Raw genomic sequence first — 22,872 nt, 5'->3', positions numbered from 1 at the left:
GTCCTGATATTATTCTGTCTATGGTCTCTAGAATGGATATCCTCCAGGCCAAACATGATTTAACTGCCACAATAGCCTTTGGTATAGATGTGTGTACTTTTATTTAGAGACACACACCAATATTTTAAACTTTTGAATTGTGAGCCACAAGTTTCTGTGAAAAGTTTAGAATCTTGTACAGAACAAATTGTACCTTGAATTTAAAGTAAAAATCAACACTCATAAAGACAAGCAGTTTGAAGTGACCTGTAATTAAAATTTCTGGATTTTAAACTGAAGCTGATTTCTTTTTAAATGCAATTATTACTGCAATGCTAGGTAGTTATGCTCTTGGTTATGCAGGACATAATTTCAATGTTGGCAGATTATGTAATTATAGCAAGAAACCTGACATCTACTGACTGATGTATGCATTGCATTTCTGTGTAATCGGTATTGCATTACTCAATCGTACTTTGTCAGCTCAAAACGTCAAAAATCCATTGAAATCAATGGAAACAATGGTTGTCCCCAATTCTTTAATTGACCATTAATAGACTCAGGATGAGATTTCAGCTTCTCAGGGTTAGTAAGTCCTGCCTGAGAGACTTACTGACTAATTTTATGTCTGATCACTCTCTGGCCTTACAAGAGAACCCTGGCCTCTGCTGAAACTGCAGGCTGTGCCTAATGGAGAGAGTTGCAGGGGATTGATTCTAAATTAAGCTTGGGATTTCACCGGGGTGAGGCCAGCAGTATCAAAAGGGGGGGGGATGCAGGAGGTTCTGGTTATGAGAGTCTGGGGGTCATGTGATCTTGAGTGGTAATGTGGCTAGGGGACCCACAATGGAGGTGTCCCATTTCCCTCCCGATCTACCCTCCAACGTTATCTGAAAGCAGCCTGTGCAAATTTGGGCTTCCCACAGACAGTGTTCCTTCCTCAGTCAAACATGAAATAGCAGTGGAGGATGGAGGCATTTAAGTGACTGTAAAACTTTAGACAGGTCATGGGAAGGGAGAGTAGGTGTTAGCATGGCCACACACTGAATTTTGTGAGTGTCCCTCTCCCTTAAAAACACCAGGAGGGAAATGTAAAGTCCAGCCCTTAGTGTTCCCCAAGGATAAGTATTACCACTGCTCTTCTTAATGACTTGGTTATACAGGACATAATTTCAATGTTTGCAGATTATGTAAAAATTGGAGATGTAGTGAACAGTGAGGAGAATAGTAACAAACTCCAGGAAAGCATAGACTGCTGAAATTATCTATACCTGACAGATGAAACTATTGTAGACGAGTGTGAAGTGGTGCATTTTGATATGAACAAAAGAAGAGACAATGTAAACTAACTGGCTTAATCCAAATTCCCAACTGTCTACAGGATCAGTAAGGCTGGGAATTCTGTCGCTCTCTTCAGAGCCAATTTACCGTCTAGAAGGCATCTCTATGGTAACTTTACATTCATAGAAGCAAGTTATGGTAGATAGAATGATGTAACTAGTCTAGGAGGTTTTGAAGTGATAGGTAACTTTTAGAATCCTTTGTTAGGATGTATGCATCTCTGGCCATCCCAGCATTTATTGCCCATTCCTAATGGCTCTTGAGAAGGTGGTGATGTACTGTCTTCCTGAATGGTTAAAGTCTGAATAGTGTAGGTAGATCCAATAGTAGGTAGACATTGCTGTTAAAGACAGAGTTCCAGGATTTTAACCTAACAACAGTGAAGGAATGACAATATTTGTTTTTTATGGTGCTCCCATGTCATTGCTGCCCTTGTCCATAATTTTGTAAGGTGCTGTCAAAGGAGCATATATGGTACAAACCGCTGCCACTGTGCATTGGCATTGTTTACGTTAGTGAATGGCAAGTTGCTGAAACAGATTACTTTGTCCCAGATGATGCTGAGCTTCTTGAGCCCAACTGATTTCAGTTTTGCTGGGACTCCTTGATACTGCACACAATCAAATGCTGCCTTGATGTCAAGGGCAGTCACTCTCATCCCATCTATTATGCTCTTTATACATGGTTGGATTAAAGCTGTTAATGATGTTAGAAACTAAGTGGCCCAGAACATTTGTGCGTATGTTATTGATCTGGAAGAGCTGTTTGATGGCACTTGGTGACATCTTCCATCACTCTGAATTTGATTCTGAGTAGACTGATGAGGTGGTAATTGACTGAATTGAATTATCCCTGCATTTTGTGGGCAAGGCACCCTAAGCGATGTTTCTCAATAATTTTATCAAGACCATTTTAATGTCAGGGAATATTTCTATCCCAAGAATACAACAAAACTGTTCCCCATTCAATAAATATTGTGGATGTGGTACCATGGACAGGTAATAGAGAGGTCTCAGCTAATGATCGAACAACAGATAGCTGATTTGAGATCATTGGTGCTGCACTGAGGGAGTACAGCAAATCCTTTATTAACTGGCACCCATGGGACTATGGGTGTATTGGTATTCTGGGTAATTAAGAGCCACGCAAAAACGCAGTAAACCTTGACCAAGCAAAGCTTTGAGACATCAACATCCCTCAAAATAAAATCAATGTAGAAACATCAACACACCTCCTCAAGTCAATGTAAACCACATACAGTAAGTAATAGAAGCATAATACAGGGGTATACACATCACTGTTTACTTTGTTTTCAGCATAAATACTCAGACATTCCAGTCTGGCTGATAAGGTGCCAGTTAAAATAAAGTTTGCTGTGCTGGTTGTTTAAAGTTCGCTTTTTCAGATTAGGTATCTGCCCTCTCAGGTGACACTATTTGAAGAAAAGTGCTGGATTACCCTCAGTGTCATAAGATCATCCTTGTTCTTAGGCAGTCACTCAGGATTGAGGGTGACTTGCTTCGACCCCAGTTTGATGAATACTGAGATAGCTGATAAGTGCCATGGTGATCAGCAGACTCTGCCATGTGTGGGAAGATGGTGATCGAAGATTTGGGTGAATGGGTTGCTTGAATGCTTGTGCCTTCATCCTGATGCCTCAGCTTCACCTCTGCCCATTCCCAATGATGTATCTCATTGTTGCCTTCCTGAATGAACTTTCTCTATTCTGGCCAGTCACGTGCCAAGGTCTTCCATGAGAACATGAGGGGAACATGTAGCCTCTTCAGTGATACTTTGAGGAAAATCCTAAAATGAATCATATGTAATATAAAACACAACCAGAAAGTGTTGGAGAAATTCAGCAGATTTGACAGCTTCTGTGGACAGGAAAACAATATTAAGTTTGTTGAGTTAAATAATTCTCATTCTTCTACCGTGCTGCCAGACCTGCAAGTTTCTTCAACATTTCCTGTTTCTGTTTCAGATTTCCAGCATCAGCTGTATTTTGCTTCAATTTGAGTATCTAAAGCTGTCCTCCTGCGGATCTCCTGCACTGACTCAGTTCCAAGTAGGGAAATTGCTTCATAGTCCATTGCGAGACATGTGAAAGGCTTGTCCCACTTAGCAGAGCAATAATTGATAATTACCTCAATGCTGGGCAAGTTGGGATTTGGGAGAGAGTGCTGTATTTAGACCACCTCACCACTGCCAGATTTAGAGCATCTCATGAAGACACCATTCTTGGTACTTCTCCCATGCTTTGCGGTGTCTGCTGTCAGCTATATAAGTCTTCAAGTGAAACACAGGGATCATCGCTTCTCAGTAAACCATGGCAGTGGACCCAGCTTTGAGATTCTGATCCTTAAATATTCTACTCCTCCATCAGCTGAAGGCAGAGCAGGCACATTGGAAATTATGATGAATTTCATTGTCTATGTCTGTCTTTGGTAGGAGGAGGCTCCCAAGATACAGGAATGGTCTACATAGCTAGTCCATGTGATCTTGATGTCATTGGGAATCGGAGGATGCCATGCAAGTTCCTAGAGTTTGTTTTACTTAGCTCACTTAACTCCACTTTCATTTCTGACTTAATCCCTGACTACTTGATCAGCAAAAATTTGAAAATACAGCCTCTCTGGGACAAAGATTTTCAAAGATTAATGACTATCAATCAATTTCTCTTCATCTTGGTCTTAAATGGAACACTTTTTATTTTCAAACGGCGCCTCATAATTCTAGACTTTTCCATGAGGTGAAACATTTCAGCACCTATTTTGCTGAGTTCCTTGTAAATCATAGAATCCCTGCAATGTGGAAACAGGCCATTTGGACCAACAAGTCCACACCGACCCTCCAAAGAGGATCCCACCCAGACCTATTCCCCTATCCTATTACTCTACATTTCCCCTGACTAATGCACCTAACCCACACATCCCTGAACACTCTGGGCAATTTAGCATGGCCAGTTCACCTGCACATCTTTGGACTGTGGGAGGAAACCCACGCAGACACAGGGATAACTCCACACAGACAGTTGCCTGAGGCTGGAATCAAACCCAAGTTCCTGGCGTTGTGAGGCAACAGTGCTAACCACTGAGCCACTGTGCTGCAAATCTTGAATGCTTCAGTAATACCACCTCCTATTATGTTAAATTCCATTGAAAACTGTGTTTTCCTCTTTTATCACAGGAATCAACCATTGGACGTTATCTGCACTTTTCTAATGCAAGTACATTAGTCCTTAACTATGGAGATCAAATCTGTGAAATAAGCTCTGGGTGTGGTCTTGCCAATATCCTGGACAGTTGTGGCAAGACATAGTCTTTCCAATGTCCATTTGCCTTCGTAAACATTTGCTGTAATTGCATGCAAACAGGCTGGCACTTTGGCACAGTGATTAGCATTGATTGATTCGAGCTTTAGGTGACTGTCTGTGTAGTGTTTGCACATTCTCTCTATGTCTGTGTGGGTTTCCTGTGGGTTCCACCTACATTCCAAACATGTGCAGGATAGATGGATTAGCCATGGTTAATGTGGGAATATAGGAATATAGGTAATATATGTTTTTTATATTATATATGGATCATTCTAGGATTTTCCTCAAAGTATCACTGAAGAGGCCATATGTTCCCCTCATGTTCTCATGGGAGACCTTGTAATGTGACTGGGTGGGATGCTCTTCTGAGGGCGGTACAGGTTTGATGGGCCAAATGGTCTCTTGCCACACCTTAGGGATTCTATTCTATGATTTTGTGTCTCATGCAAGGACACCAGGATTCCTTTGTACTACAGTGTGCTGTTGCCTCTTGCCATTTAAATAATATTCTGCTTTTCGGCTAAAGTGGACAAGATCATGTGTCCTAACCAATGTTGCTCCACCTTCGCGACCCCCCACCCCCACCCCCCACCACGCACGCATGCACACACACAGACACACAACACAATCACTAAAATCCTGATAATTTTGTGACTTTTACATTTATTTTTGTGGGGCCTTGCTTAGCGCAAATTGCTGACATATGTTCCTCCATTTCAAAATTACTTCAATGGTTGTGAATTGTTTTGAGATGTTATGAGGTTATGCAAGTTGTACCATCACCACAAAAGCGAACATAATGGCCTAGTGATATTATCACTGGACTGTTCAGCCAGAGATCTAGGTAATGTCCTCAAGTCCCAGTTTGAATCCCAACATGGCAAATGGTAGCATTTGAATTGAATAAAAGCCTGTAATGAGGAGTCTAATGATGTTCATGAATCCATTGCTGATTGTTGGGAAAAAAAATCCATCAGGCTCACCAACGTGCTTTGGAGAAGGAAGCTGCCATCTTACCTGGTCTGGACTATAAGTGATTCCAGACCCAATGGAGTTGACTTTCAACTGCACTCTGAAATGCGCAATAAATGCTGGCCTAACTAGCAATACCCACATCCCATAAATGAATAAAAAAACTTAGCAGGTCAAAATAGATAGTCTTGAATTGTGGCGGCAATTGTACATGTATGTTTTTTCTGTTCTCCATCTAAATTTAGATGTCAACAGTTTCTTTCATTCCTTTTTCACAGATCATCTTGCCCTGTGTTTCATCATTGCTTTCAGCTCTGCTAGAACAGTACTGTGAGGCCTTATCATCTTTATACAATATTACAGGTACTCTTTATATTATTATTATCTATGGTATGTGGTATAGCCAAATCTGTCTTGTGTCATGGTTTTGAGTCTGGGATCTATTAAGATTGAGAAGTGAAACTTAAGAAAATATTTTTTAAAAATCCCATTTAAACATGTGGATCTTTAAGTCAAATAGGGTCAGAATAAGGTATGTTTTTTAATGAATAAGTGAGTGAGAATTACTTCCATAAGTGGCATTTGGCAAGTTCATTTAAATGAGAATTATATTTAATTTGCATTGTACTTAGCAGTCAAATTGTACCAATGTAAATCTACCAGTGAGCAATCTCCCAGCTGTGAGTACAGCAATCAAATGTTGACGTGTCTCCAATTTGTGGAATGAGTCGATATCTCGAGACAACCTCTAATTGGCACGAGTCAGAAATTTCAGTAGCAGAGCCCACAAGGTGGCTTCACAGAGAACTAACACTGTTGCAGTAGGAACTATTCTTTCAATTCGGTTTCATTCAAAATATATCATTCATTAGCCACGGACATAGATAAGGTGAATATGGCTTTAGCAACATGAACTAACTGTGCTGCAAAGTAAATGAACTGTCATACGCATTTAACCAGCATTTAGTGTAGAGCTGTGCAGGTTTTCTCTTTCACCAGAGTCTGTAGAAAATAAATGATTCACTCAGTGCAATTCAATCAATTCTGCGTACAGAATCACAGAATTAGGTCAGAAGTGGGGATGTCCACCAATGATTCCTCAGGTTCTGAAGCAGTCCACATCTAATTGCAAGGCACTTTGTAAATATAAACTCGACCATTACTACTAGAGGGGACTTGATAGCCTAATGGTATTATCACTGGAACGTTAATCTAGAGACTCAGATAATGTTCTGGGGACACTGGTTTAAATCCCACCATGGCAGATGGTGGCATTTGAATTCAATAAATATCCAGGCATGGGGTGACAAGTGGCAAATAAGATTTGTACCACACGAATGCCAGACAGTGACCATCTCCAACAGGAGACAATCTAACCATCATTCCTTGACATTTATAACATTCCCAACCCTGAGTATCCCTTTGAGTATCATCATCCTAGGGATTGCCATTTACCAGAAACAGAATTGAATTAGCCACATCATGGCCACAATAGCAAGTCAGAAGCTAGGAAGCTTGCAGTGAGTCATTCATGTCCCGGTTCCCTAAAAGCTGTACACCATCTACAAAGCACAACTCAGGAGTGTGATGGAAAATTCTTAACGTGTCCGAATGAGTACAGCTCCAAAAACATTCAAGAAGCTTGACACCATCCAGGACAAAACTTAATTGGCACCACACCCATAAATCTTCACAACCTCTATAACCAATGCACAGAAGCAATAGTGTATGCTATCTACAAGATGCACTGCAGAAAATCACCACAGATCTTTCGAAGGCGCCTTCTAAACTCACGACTTCTTCCATGTAGAAGGCCAAGGGCAGCAGATACATGGGAATACCACCACCTGCAAGTGTCTCCCCCAACTACTCCCATCATGATTGGAAGTATATAACTGTTTCTTCAGTGTTGTTGAGTAAAAATTCTGGAACTCCCTCCCTCTTAGCAATATGGGTCTACCTACAGCACATGGATTGTAGCCATTCATGAAGACAACTCACCACCACCTTCTCAACAGTAACTAGGGATGGGCAATAAATCCTGGCACAGCCAGTGGTGCTTATATCCCTTGAATGAATAGCAAAACATTATTACAGTGCAGAAGGAGTTCATTTCTGTGTCTGCCTCAGATCTTTGAATGATCAATACCCATTGTGCCATTGTCTCACCTTCTCCCCATAATCCTGCACATTCTTCCTTTTCAGATGCTGTCTAATTACTTCTTGAATGCTTCCATTGAACCTGCCTCCACAACACTCTCAGGCAGAAGATTCCAGGCCTTAACCACTTGCTGTGTGTTTCCTTTTCTTCATATTGCTTTTGTTTCATTGCAAGGTACTTTAAATCCATGCCCATTCCTTCTTGATAGATTAGATTACTTACAGTGTGGAAACAGGCCCTTTGGCCCAACAAGTCCACACCAACCCGCTGAAGCACAACCCACCCAGACCCATTCCCCTACATTTAACTCTTCACCTAACACTAGGGGCAAGTTAGCATGGCCAATTCACCTAACCTGCACATTTATGGACTGTGGGAGGAAACCGGAGTACCCTAAAGAAACCCACACAGACACGGGGAGAATGTGCAAACTCCACACAGTCAGTCGCCTGAGGCAGGAATTGAACCCGGGTCTGTGGTGCTGTGAGGCAGCAGTGCTAACCACCGTGCCGCCCACACTTTTATGAGTGAAAACACTTTCTCCATGGAATCTGTCCAGATTTTGAAAACCTCAATCAAATGCTCTCTTAAATTTGCTTCCAAAAAAAAATCAATCCTAACATCTCCAATCCATCTTCATAACTGAAGTTCCTCAACCCTGGAAACATCCTCATGAATCGTGAATACAAGCCATTCAATTCCATATTTACTTAAACAGCTGACCACACCAACAACAATGCTGACCAATAATGCTACAATTCGTAATTGTAATAATGAAGAGAGCATTATGAAGTTAATAAGCACCATCAGTTAGTTTAAACCTACACAATGGTTGATCAGCTACTCCTCATACATGACCCTAAATGTTTTGACTCACACACCAGAGGTCATCGGGATGGTGGGTTCAACTCAGTCTATTACTTGGCAGCATCACTATTATCAATCAATATAAAAAAAATTGTTTTATATTCCATTCTAACACTACACTACCAAAATTAAAATTAGTGCATTATGTTTTCAAAGCTCACTTTGTTTAATCATCATTTTGATTTTAAGAAGATAGATTGAGAGGCTTAATTGGATACAGCCATCAAAGATACAGCTGCAACATTGTGATCACCTTGTGGAATGTTTATCTGCTTATGTCTCTGGAAAGGCTGCTCAAAAGAATATACCTTGTGGATATTGTATAAACAAAAACCTGGAAGTGTCTAATAAAGCTGAAGAGCCATATGGGAAATATAGAGAAGTACCTATTGTCAAATCCTTTTGAAACATTAACAGCAGGTGAGAAACACATTAGCAATCAGAAACACACAGCAGAAAAGTTGGCAGCAGCGAAATGAATTCACTTGCTAACCTACATTGCCCTATGATGCTTTTGATTCGAAAATTCTCAGCTTTATTTAAGCAGGTGCACAGACAATAAAGTGGGATCCTTCAGGGTAGAATATTAGCATCTCTTTCCCCACTGTCCTCACTGTGACTAATCCACCCATTTTAATGCCAGATCATTCCTAGTTCTTTGTGTTCCTCATCATACAGTCAGATAGTCATAGAGATGTACAACACGGAAACAGACCCTTTGATCCAACTCATCCATGCTGACCAGACATCCTAAATTAACCTATTTCCATTTGCCAGCAGTTAGTCCCTATCCCTCTAAAACATTCTATTCACATACCCATCAAGATGCCTTTTAAATGTTGTTATTGTACCAGCCTCCACCACTTCTTCTGGTAGATTATTCAATACTTGCACCACCCTCTGCGTGAAAACGCAGAGTCCTTTTAAACCTGGCCTTTCTCACTTTAAACTTACGCCCCACCTGGACTCCCCCACCCCAGGAAAAAGACCTTGTCTATTTATCCTATCCGTGTCCCTCATGATTTTATAAATCTCTCTAAGATCACCCCTCAGCTTCCGACACTCCAGGGGAAATAGCCCCAGACTATTCAACCTCTTCTTATAGCTCAAACACTCAAACCCTGGCAACATCCTTGTAAATCTTTTCGGAACCCTTTCAAGTTTCACAACACATTTCCCATAGCAGAGAGACCAGACTGTATGCAGTATTCCAAAAGTGGCCGAACCATTGTCCTGTACAGCTGCAACATGGCCCCTCAACCCCTCTACTCAATGTGCTGACCAATAAAGGCAAGTGTACCAAACACCTTCTTCACTACCCTGTCTATCTGCAACTCCACTTTCAAGGAAATATGAACCTGTACTCCAAGGTCTCTTTGTTCAGCAATACTCCCTGGGAGCTTACCATTAAGTGTATAAGTTTTTCACTATTTGCCTTTCCAAAATGCCACACCTCACGTTTAACCAATTAAACTCCGTCTGCCACTTCTCAGCCTATCAGTTCTTCTGATCAATGTCCTCTGTCCTCTGTAGTAACCTCCTTGGCTGCCCACAAGACCCATTTTTTTTTGTGTCATTTATAAACTTACTGACCATACTTCCAATGTTCACATCTAAACAACATTGATATCTGAGAGGTAACCTAAACATCTGACTCAAAGATATATTTCCAAATTTCCCTGGGAAAAGGTTTTGAGGGAATTTGATGGAGATTTTTGAAATCATAAGGGATCTGGGTAGATTCTAGGGAGAAAATGTTTCCACCCATAAAAGGATCAAGAAAGAATATGCACAGATTACAATGATGCAAAAGCAATTAAAAAAAAAACATTTTGACACAACAAGTGGTTAAGGTCCAGAATCTATTGCCTGAGAGTGTTGTGGAGGCAGGTTCAATTTGAATAAGCTACAGATCCGTGGGTTCCTCTTTAAGAACAGAGAGACCAACTGGGAATGACATAAAGAATAGTACAGGAAAAGACCATGTCATGATGTGACACAAGATCGTGCTTTGTGGAAGAAAGAACACACAATCAAGATACAAACTGAAATTGGATCACAGAATAGCATCCTTTGTCATCTGGCAAACTCAAAATGGGGCTCTGGTCCAAACAATTGTCATGGCCTCAGCTCTGGTAGTCTGCGTTTCTGCTGCACAGAATATTCTTGCCCTGAAGAGCAGGGTGCATCCAAGCAAACAAATTGAACATAGTGCTTAATACCTGGCACAGTTACATTACTGATTGCACTGAGCCATACAAGGTGGATGACCTTTACCTGCAGCAACTCCAAACCTCCAATGTGCAGATGTAGCCAGAACTGAAAAGGGCATACAACATAATGATCCACACCATCCATTCGTTCAGGATCATCCCGTTGAGAGTAGATGGAGTATGAGGTGCACTACCTCCACTTCATGGACCCTCTCAACTCCATTATAAAATAATTTATCAGGAGAAAATAACTTTGTAATAAATCCTATCACCAGGATACTGAAAGCAATGACTATCTGCAACCTTCAGTCCCGTGGCCAATTTCACAATAAAAACCAAAGTACAGTCGATATTGGAGAGCTGAAATTAAACAGAAAGTGCTGGAAAAACTCAGCAAATCTGGCAGCATCCATGGAGAGAGAAAAACAGAATTAACATCTTAAGTGCAATATGACTCCTCTTTGGAACTGAAGGGGTCATAAAAATGATGGCTTGAATGTTGTTGACCAAGACAGAAAAGAAGTGTATGCAACAGGTGGTGATGGTCAGCAGAGAAAAAGAGGGTTCTAACGGTGCCATTTCTGCCCACCTTACAGTAGTAAAGCAAGCAGGACGCTGGAAGATACCACTGCCAAACATATCTACCCCTCCCGTTCTCTCCGATCCCCTAATTTATCAGCATTTTACATGGAATTTCACTGGCGCTCTAATGTGCTGACATAAGATCACACAGCCCAAGTTTCACTGCAATACAAGAATGTGGTGATGATAACTGCTTTGCTTATTGGAATTCTTTTGACTTTTGGAGATTTTTGTTGCCATAGCTTCTGCATAGCTTCCATAGCTTCTGCATTTCTTGAACTGAGTTGAGAGTGCAGTGCTGGAAAAGCACAGCAGGTCAGGCAGGATCCGATGAGCCAGAGGACTGTTGCTTCAGGCATAAGCCCTTCATCAGGAGTAAATCTCTTAAACTGACCAAGCATTGAATTGGTTAATCATGTAACTTTGTGGATTGTGCTCAAAAATATTTGTTTGCACAGAAGGCTTTGTCACAATTCTGCTTCGTAATGATATGACAACAACCAATTTGATTGAGATATTTGGAACAAACACGTTGAAAACCCAATGTGGGTCAGTTCAGACTCATAAGGTTTGGGCAAGGTTCCTTCCGATTGGAAAAGTGCTATTGTAATTCCTTTACTTCAAAAAACTCACTGTTTTCTGGCTATTAGCGAATTCTATATTCATGCCACTATACTACCTAGAAAACCTTGGTCTCTTATTGAAATATTATTGAAGACATAACAAGGTATTTCAATACATTTAAGATAACCAGGTGGAGCCAATAGGATTTTGTCAAGGGCAAATGATATGAAAATGATTCCCTGAAGTTCCTTGAAGAAACAACTTGTGCTGTGTATGAAGAGAAACCAATGGATGTATAGTCTTGAGATTTCTAGAAGGCATTTGATAATGGGCCATATCAAAGCTTATTACAGAAAATAAAAGCTCTTTGTATAAGGGGTAACATATTGCCATGGACTGAACATTAACTGGCTAACAGGAAGCAGGGACCAGGAATAAGTGGGCCTTTTAAGGCAAGCAGAGATCACAGGTGGTGTGCGACAGGGGTGAGTGTTGGTGCTTCAACTCTTTTTAATTTGTATGCATGATTTAGATGACAGGATTGAAGGTACGGTAGCTAAATTTGCTGAAGACAGAAAGTGAATTGTGAAGAGTACATAAGGATCCTACAAAGGGATATAGATAGGTTAAGTGGGTGGGCAAAGGTCTGGCAAATCGAGTACAATGTGGAAAACTGTCCATTTTGGCAGAAAGAATAGAAAAGAAACATATTTTCTCAATGGTGAAAGTTGCAGAGGGATGCAGAGGGATCGAGGTGTCTTAATGCACGTAACACAGAAGGTTAGTTTGCAAATGCAGGAAGTAGTCAGGAATGCTAATAGAATGTTATGGTTTATTGCTTGGGGAATTGACTGCAAGGGTAGGGAGGTTTTTTTTTCTGGTAAACAAAGCATTGGTGACGTCACATCTTGAATACTGTGTACAGTACTCACGCTGTACTTGCAAAAGGATATTAATGAATTGGAAGCAGTTTGAAGAAAGTTTACTAGACTAATACCTGGAATGAGCAGATTATAGAGTAAGGTTAGACAAGCCATGCCTGTATCCATGGGAGTTTAGAAGCATCAAAGATGACTTAATTGAAACATATAAGATCCTGAGATCATTTTACTGGGTGTATGTAGAAAGGATGTTTCCTCTTGTGGGAGAATCATAGTTTAAAAGTGCAAGGGCGTTCATTTGAAACAGAGATGAAAAAAAACTTTTTATTTCTCTCAGAAGGTTATGAGTCTTTGGAATTCCCTTCCTCAAAAAGTATTGGAAGTAGTATCATGAAATATTTTTAAGGCAGGAGTAGATATATTCTTTAATAAAGTAACTATAGTTTGACCAGATCCATAGGGCTGTTCTCTCATTAGAGATAGAGAGAGAGATGACTGATGGTGGCTGAACCTAAGGCTCACCACACATCAGGTGAGGAAAGAGTTGAGAAAGAGAGTCCTTCATGGAAACCCCTTCCAGTGCAGGAATTGAACCTATGGTGCTGATAAAATTGAATGGCGGAGCAGACTCAAAGGGCTGAGTGGACTGCTCTTGTTCCTTATTTGTATTTTGATATGTCAAGCAAAGCTATGTGATAGCCCCCATGCTATTTACAAACTACCCAAAACTTTATCAAAAACCAAATAACACTGTCATCTGTATTAAATACTGCCGAGAGAAAATACTCTTTAACTGCAGTCACCTCCATGCCAGAAAGAAACTTTAACATGTACCATTCATGGTTTATGGCTACTTGCAGTTTTATTGCTCACTCTCACTGTACTTGCAAGACACTTTTGGTCTTTTCCATTCCTCATGTGGGAATGTCAGCCTGGAATATTGCCAAACCAAAACTCATGTATCAAGTCATACCTGATCAACTCAATATTCCACTTCTCATATATGTCGAAGGAGAGACTAACTAAGAAATTAATATAATATCAGCAATTATGAAATATTTGTCCACTTTTTTATCTTACCAATTTATACATAAACACAAAAGAAATGGTTAAGTTTGGCATGTCACATTGCAAATATTTGAACAGTAAGATCATATTTCCAACAATGGACTTCGTTTTGATTTACTGAGCAAAATACATCTAGCCTGGCTGCATGCTTTTGAGGGATTGCGTATACCTGAAGTCATTTGATACACAGTAACTTCTAGGTGGTTCAAAGTTGTGAAGCCATATTCAGTAAATTGAATAAGGTCAGTGGTGGCCTGCAGAATAGGATGCCCAGGTTTCCTCTAGATTGAATTATTAGTTATTATAAAACTTCAGTAAAAGACAAGTTGACCTGAGAGAAAAAAAACTAGAGAAATTCAAGATTTTCAGTTTTGAGAGGAGTCAACTGAGGAATGACAGGTAGTGTTTAAGATAGTAAATGGCATGGAAAATAAAAATCCAGACCATTACTTCAAGCAAAGCCCTTGCAGGCTATGCAGAATTACATGGAATATATTGCACAATTGCAAACCATTCGGCCCAACCATATCCTAATCTAATTCTATCAGCTTTTCCCTCATGGTTTCATCTAGCTTCCATTTAAACTGCCCTAAACTATTTTCCTCCATTACTCCCTGTGATTGCATGTTCCACATACATTGCAGAAGTTTATTCTGAATTCTCTATTTGATTCTCTGGTAATAGTCTTATGCTAATTGCCATTAGATTTCCTGCTCCTCACATAATTTTTCTTTGTATAAATTCATTGCACATTCTCCTCGAGCTTATATCCTTTTAATAGCATGGTGACTAAGACTGCACATAGTACTCAAAGTGTGCAATAATTGATTTGATTGAAGGTTACTGGTGTAAAATAAATCTTAGACCCCGGTCAAGGTGTTTTATTTACAGAAGGAACAGTCTTTGGGTAGGGGAGATGTGGCAAAAGCTCTGAAGTGTTTTAATAATCCAAATATTTTGATGGGTAAGCTGCATTTATTTCTGTGATTGTGTGGAAGGAAGAAAGAATTTGCACTTACATTGCGCCTTCATAATCTAAGGGTGTCCTAAAGAGTATTTCGAGACCTAAGGGCTTTAGAACTGTAGTCATGGTTGTACTAATTGGTTGTTTAGCGCAATTGACTGGACAGCTGGTCTGCAATGCAGGGTATTGCCAATATTGTAGATTTGAATACATGACCTCATCATTAATGTTCGGTAGCTCACTGGCTGTTTCAAAAAAGTTCCCTTCTTTCTCCACTCCTCCTGTCCCCATGGATTTATTTCTTGTACTAGCTGAGGTTACTGTGCAAGTCTCTTCCTTTCAACCTCTCCCTTCACCTGAGCATGGTTATCCTCAGGTTAAACAGCCATTAGTTATCCATCTCTAATCAGCAAGTGGAACTACACTGACTTTTTAAAATTGTTGGAATGTCATAAACCAGCTGCCAATTGCCAAATGGCAAAGAAAAATGAAATAATTACCCGATAATCCATTTTGGTGATGTTAGTTAAAAGGTAAAGGTTAGCCAGGACAGAGAGTACAGTGACATGGGATTTCTTGCATTTGCTTGAGAGTGCAATTATGATCATAGTTTAATGTATCATCTATAAGTTCTGACAGTGCAGCACCTCATCAGGACACAATATTCAGTAGGCAAAAGTGAGGATTGCAGGTGCTGGAGATCAGAGTCTAGATTAGAGTGGTGCTGGAAAAGCACAGCAGGTCAGGCAGCATCCGGGGAGCAGGAAAATCGACGTTTCAGGCAAATTCCTGATGAAGGGCTTTTTGCCCGAAACGTCAATTTTCCTGCTCCTCAGATGCTGCCTGACTTGCTGTGCTTTTCCAGCACCACTCTAATCTAGACAATACTCAGTGTATTGTAACTCTCAGGTCTGTATACTGGTGAGTGAAACACTGCATTTTACTTCAGATGAAAAATTTCCACCACTGAGCCAAGGCTAACGGTTTTCTCTGGATAGGCTGAAGGCCTTCTTTGTTCATTTCCATCATTAACTTGTTGAAGGGCTGTAATAGACTCCAAAGTCTAATAGTGAACTGACATTGCCTCTTGATTAATGTATTATCTATAAAACCTCGGGGCATTTGAGAGATAGCAGTAAATTGTGGGAAGAAAACATAAAGAATCCTTTTGTATCATCAAAATGAAAAGTGTTAGTGATTGGAAAATGAAACACTTCCTATGTTAAGCAATAAGTGACAATATCAAGCATGTTCAGTCAGCTCTAAATCAGCTAAAAGGAAAGTAAGGCTTCCTTGCTTATTGCTACATGTCTCAGTACCAAACTCAGAAGTGTATTCACAAGTGCATCAGTGTGACATGTTATCAATGCACTTCCACAGCAAGTCAGCTGTCAGCTCACTAAGTGAGATTGTCAAATTGTGAAAAACTAGCAACATTCTTATTACGTTGTCATACCCTAACTAGAAGGTCCATCTGTTCTATCTTATCTAAATTTGAACCTTGTCATTGGAAGATCGAAATTTCACTCGCTGTTTCACGAAGTTCCCTTCTTTCTCCACTCCTCCTGTCCCCTGTTTCTAATATAATTTTTCATGTGGAGCTCGAGGGAAGGACTGTAAAAGAAGAACACTCCTGTACACTTACCTTTGCCTTTCATAACTTTAAGTTATGCCTTATTTGGTAGTTACAGCAAGCTGCTCCAAGTATTTGGTGTTATTTATGGATGTTGCAGAGCATATGGCAGAGATCCTGGAATGCAAGTTATTGTTTTAATAAGAAAATGAAAAACAAGTATTAATAACAATCAAATGTAGATTCTGTTTGCCAATGTAAATGGGTCTTTGTGTATTAATGGTAAACGGAGATGGATTTATAACCATCTCAAATTGAGACAGATGCTATCCTATACGTATTACATATTAAGCATGAGAATTTTACCTTAATATACTATCTTGGATTTTATAACCATCAATGTTATGTTGGGTGAACCCATTTGAGAGCTATATTTATTTTATGATGCTATAGAGTAGATGTGAGTCACACATTCCAACAAAAAACGGGTCAGCTTTACACTTAGAAAGACATGTTTCCTCAGGTTGCTTTCGGGTTATTGACAGCACCTTCATAGCTCAGCTAACTATTGGTTACATTTGGAATGTTGACTATACACTGAATTAATTCCATCAACATAACTTTGAATGTGTTCACTATTTAATGCAATTTATGTATTGATACTTGTTTCATTTTTAGTTTTGTGCCCAGAAAGGTGAGGAAACATTTGTGAAGTGAACAGGACAGATCAGGTGCAGCAAGGCTAAACCCAAAGTGAAAAAAGAAACTGTTTATTTCAGCCTCACAATAGGATCAAAGCCAAAAGAACTGTGGATGCTATAAATCAGAAACAGAAATTGCTGAGAAAGCTCAGTAGTTCTGGCAGCATCTGTGGAGAGAAATCAGTTATTGTTTCAGCTCGAATGAAAAAATAATTCTGATTTCTCTCCACAGATGTGGCCAGAGCTGCTGAGCTTTTCCAGCAATTTGTGTTTTTGTGTCACCATAGGATCAGTCTGACATTTTTTACAATTCACTCTTATGACAATGCTGTTGTGAAATTAGATATAGCTTTGTGTTGTGATTTGAAAATGCAACATTGAAATTTCAACCAAGCAATGGGGACTCACACCTTATTTGTCTAAATTGATTTTGAACACCGGTTCCAATATTTAAACATAGTGATCTATACTGATACCTGAGCTAAGTGGAAATGATAGACTCTGATTATGTGTTTTCAACATACTCTTTAAACTTTTAATATGCAGTTTAAATCTCATTTTGATTCTCTATTGAAGATCTTGGTTTAACTTGTGAAGCTGATTCCTCAAATAAAACTGACAATTTATGTTCTTGTTCCAAGCTACTCACCTATAATCAATCTGTTGGTATGTATTGCAGTTGAGAGTCAGAGTTGAAAAACGTTGCGCTAGGAAAAGCATAGCAGGTCAGACAGCATCTGAGGATGAGGAGAGTCGATGTTTTGTGCAGGACACTTCATCAGAACTGGGTGGGGGAGGGAGGCTGAGAGATAAATAGGGGGTGGGTAGGAGCATGGGGCCAGGGAAAGGCAGGTGGGATGGTGATATGTGGATGCAGGTAGGAGGTGATGGTGGTAGGTCAGTGGGAAAGATGGAGCTGTTTGGTGGGAAGGAAGATGGACAGGTAAGGTCAGGAGCTGAATCTGGGATGGGGAGTGTGGGGAAACTGGTGAATTCAATGTTGAGGCCGTGTGGCCCAAGGCGGAAAATGAGGTGTTCTTCCTCCAGTTTGTGGGTGGCCTTGTGTAACTGGTGCAGGAGGCCCAGAATGAGCATGATATTGGAGGAGTGGCAGGGGGAGTCGAAATGGTGGTTGACGGAAGGTAGGGTTGGTTGGTGCGTACAGACCAGAGATGTTCCCTGAATCGTTCCGCAAGTTGGCACTCGATCTCTCTGATGTAGAGGAGACCACATGCTTTTGAATCTTCAAATCTCCCCATGCCCCACCCTATCCCAGATCCAACCCTCCGACACGGCACTGCTCCCTTGACCTGACCTAACCTGTCCACCTTTCTTCCCACCTATCCGTTCCACCCTTCCCACCTACTTTTCACCATCACTTCCTACCTGTATTCACCTATCTCCATCCCACCTACCTTTCCCCTGGCCCCACCCATCCTCCGCCTTTTTTTTCTCACCCCCTTCCCCCTCCCCAATCCTGATTAAGGGTCCTGCCTGAAACGTCGACTCCCCTTCTTCCTGACCTGCTGTGCTTTTTCCAGCGCCACACCTTATTGACACTGAAAACTTTGTTAAGTACTTAAATCATAATCTAATCATGAGTCATTCATTTGAACTTTGACACAAAGATTTAGTAGACAATAGTTGCTGTGTACAGTATATGAAGAACTGCATAAGACGTTCCATGATGCTCCTGGCCAATATTTTTCCCTCAACTAATATCACAAAAAGCAGATTAACTAATCACTTATCCCATTGCCACCATAGAACTCCCACCATCATTGTCTGCACAACAAAGTTACTTCAGTAATTTACTTGGTGAGATCTTTAAATCTGATAACACAATGAAATAAGTTATGGATTATTATTTAATTGTTGGATGGTCTATTTGTGCATTCTATTTGTTTTGTGATTCATATGCATAGGAGTCCATTCAGCCACTGGCAATAGAAAGCTTGCTGTGCCATTCAACTCAATTATGACTGAGCTGCACCCTAATTCCATCTACCTGCCTTTGCTACAAATGCTTGGTACAAATAAAAATCTAGCTCCATATTGAATGGTCCAATCATTTCAGAATCTCCAGTCAAAAACTACTATTGTCTTCTTTCTTTATTTTTCTACTTATAGTATGAAGTAATGCTTAACTTTTTAACTCTATTTCTCTTACGACTTTGTACCTACGTTTTTTGTATCTAGGTACCCTGGTGCCTTGTTTGGTGACAGTATACACTTTTCACTGTACTCAATTACTTCTTTACTTGAGTACGTGACAATACAATCCAAATCTAAAATCTAAATCTATTTCCTGATTTTGCTCCTGAAAGGTGAGCTTTAATTTTAACCTTCCCTTTTAATTCTCTTTTAAATTTTAATTCTCTCTGTTGTTGACATCTTCTCCAGAAAAAAAGGATTTTTTACAAAAATGTAAATCATTTTAACATATTAAAGAATTTGACCAGATCACCCTTGAAGCTTTTATGTTCAAGGAAATCTAACAAATCAAGATCATGCCTTCCAGCCCTCTGCCACTCACTAGTGTCATTCTAGTGACTTTGTTTCCAAGGTACAGTTCTTAAAACTGGGTGAATGCAGCAGATGGCATTTGATCAAGGTTTTATACCAACTGCAGCATAACTTCTTCCAGTTTGTATTCTAGCCCCATTGAGATAAATGTCTCCAAAATAAACATTGCAATCTGATGAAGATGCAGGGCGACAGAGAGAAGGCAGGAGAATGCAAATAGTTTGAGATTGTTAAAGTAAAGTGTTTACATAAGTATGATGTGACAAATGGCCTACTCCTACTCTGTAAAACACTGTTCTATGGTCAATTATGTACACAAGACCTAACAATTTGAGTAAAGAAACAGAAATATTTACTTTAAGAAATCTGTATATTTGCCTGATGTCCATTATTTATGGCAATGACCTATAGTTTCTTATGAATCTTTTGTCTAGCAAACACCTTGTCATATTTTCAGCAGCACTCTTTGTTAATATCACCCCATTGTTCTAAATCAATCATTCTATTCTTAGAATCCCTACAGTATGGAAGCAGTCTATTCAGCCCATCAAATCTACACTGACCCTCTCTGTAATCCTGCATTTCCCATGGCTAATCCACCTAGCCTTTATATCCCTGGACACTATGGGAAATTTACCATGGCCAATCTACCTAACCTGCACACCTTTGGACTTTGGGAGGAAATCTGAGCACCCAGAGGAAGCCCATGCAGACTCAGGGAGAATACACAAATTCCACACAGACAGCTGCTCAAGGATGGAATCAAACCCAGGTCCCTGGCATTCTGAGGGAGGAGTGCTAACGACTGAGCCACCATGCAGCCATGCTATCAAGTTATCATGAATAATATCCAGAACTTAGCTAGTAAATAAATTAGCTGTCCTAAATTAAATTTGTTGTGTGTCTGTTTAACATTGCTGTGCAAATTGCAATTTTTAAAATTGATCTGTTTAAATTTCAGATATTCAGTTAAACAATGAATAACTTAACACAAAAATACCCTTGCCTGGTTTATAGGGAATCCATATTATTACACTGATAACATTTGCGTTGTGGGTCTAAGGGGAGAGAAGTATTTCCTGTAAATTGATATTCTTTAGTTTTACAATTTTTTTAAAATTGTGATTTTTAACTGTCCACATAAATCAGATATACTAAAGGAAAAATTGATACAATTGTTATTAATCTTAAGGAATGATTTTGAGTCATTCCATTGATAAGACAATTCCCAATACTTCAGATTTTGAAATTATATCTGATTTGTTACCCACTTCCTAATCAGTGACCCTGTCTTCAGTCACTATCTGGTAATGCTGCTCTCAGGGTAGTGATGGCTTCCTGCACAATTATGGCTAGACTATTATTCCAGAAACTCAGCTAATGTTTTGGGGACCTGGGCTTGAATCCTGCAATGACAGATGGTGGAATTTGTGTTTTGAAAAAAGTCTGAAATTAAGAATATACTGATGACCCAATGAAACAATTGTCATTTCAAAGACTCATCTGGTTGACTAATTTCCTTCAGTGAAGAAAATCTGCCATCTTCACCCGGGCTGACCTATATATGACTCCAGATCCACAGCAATGTAGTTGACTCCCTACTATCCTCTGGGGAATTGGAGATGGATAATGAATGCTGATGTGGCCAGTAATGCGCTAATCCCATGCATGATTTTTTTTTAAATGTAGACCTGTTCCTGTATGTGTATTTCAGAGGATAGCAATACTCATCTCTAAATGGTTTTTCACTCTCTTATGCCTGCATTTCTGGCTGATGCCAATTTTTTTTTTGCAGAGGGCTTTTCTGAGATATGTTAACTTAAAATGACCAGGTGATCAAGCCTGGCTCCAATTTGGTCTGCATAGCTCTGCTCCAACTGCAGCAATGAATCGGGAATCCAATTGGGGATTTCAGCTGTTCTTTGCTTGCAGTGTATGTAGTGTTATAGTTAGTCATAAAAAACTTGTACCTTTTCATTTCTGGTCCTCTTGGCTAAGGCAACTGCTGAATCCAAAGGCTGGAAAAATAATTACACCATCATTAGAAACTGAAACGCATTAGCGTCTAGCCAAGCCATTCCAGGACGGGTACAACATTGGGATGTACCTAGCTACAAGCCCTTAAGATGATAAGAAATAGAAGCAGAGCAGCCATTTGGACCATGTGTCAGTTCTGCCACTCAGTAAAATCATGATTAATCTAATTGTGACCTTAACTCCAATCTCTTGCTTATCCCTGTTATCCTTATCCTCACGTAGGTACAAACTCTTCCTAACTCAAACTTGAATATCTTCACTACTTCTCAAAAAGAAAACATCAAAGATTAGTGACTGAAGAAGTTTCTCCTCATCTTAGTCTTAAACCTTTATTTTGTAACTGTACCCCCTAGTTCTCAATTCCCTCATCAGGGAGATTAAAGCTCTTCAGAATCTTATACTTTACAGTAAGCATATCTCTTATTCTTTTGAACTCTAATGAACATAGACCTAATTCTCTTAATATTTCCTAATAAGATTGATCTTTCATCCCAGGAATCAGCCTCGTAAATCTTCTTTGAACTCCTTGGAATCCCTACAGTGTGGAAACAGGCTATTTGACACAACAAGTCCATACCAATTCTTCAAAGAACACCTCAACCTGACTCAACCCCCTCCATCCCTGTAACCCTACATTTCCTATGGCTATTCCACTTAACCTATATATCTTTGGACTATGGGAGAAAACCAGGGTACCTAGAGGAAACCCACACCAACACAGGGAGAACATGCAAACTCCACACAGACAGTCTTCCGAGGGCTGGAATTGAACTCAGATCCCTGGTACTGAGAGAGGCAGCAGTGCTGGCCACTGAGCCACCATGCTGCTCAGTGATTATGATGCAACCATATCCTTCCTTAAATAAGGAGACACAAAGTGAAAGCAATACTTTAGGAAGAAAATTGCCAATGTATTTCCTACAAAATAAAGCCAGTCAAGACAATTACTATTCATTGGTCTGCTCTCTATCTTAGCAAAATGATGGAAGGGGTCATTGACTGTGCAGTAACTGTTTACTGGTGTTCAGTTTGGGTTTCATGAGCCCTACTTAGCTCCTACTTATGACAGTCTTGGTTCAAACATGAAAAGAAAGCTGAATTCTGGAGGTTTGGTGGACTGAAGTTCT

General features: G+C 39.9%; 1 protein-coding gene across 1 annotated transcript in view; it reads left to right on the top strand.

Moving 5' to 3' along the window:
- Positions 1-22,872, top strand: part of LOC132815489 (corticotropin-releasing factor receptor 2-like) — a 207,933-nt gene that overhangs the window by 16,656 nt on the left and 168,405 nt on the right. Inside the window, exon 2 of the mRNA XM_060824454.1 lies at positions 5,887-5,971. Coding sequence (XP_060680437.1) covers positions 5,887-5,971 — 85 coding nt within the window. The remainder of the gene's footprint in view (positions 1-5,886; positions 5,972-22,872) is intronic.

This window comes from Hemiscyllium ocellatum, chromosome 4, assembly GCF_020745735.1.
Source record: "Hemiscyllium ocellatum isolate sHemOce1 chromosome 4, sHemOce1.pat.X.cur, whole genome shotgun sequence".
In the NCBI taxonomy this organism is placed as follows: Eukaryota; Metazoa; Chordata; class Chondrichthyes; order Orectolobiformes; family Hemiscylliidae; genus Hemiscyllium; species Hemiscyllium ocellatum.
Note: the sequence above shows the minus strand (reverse complement) of the source record. Positions and strands in the feature narration are given on the sequence as shown.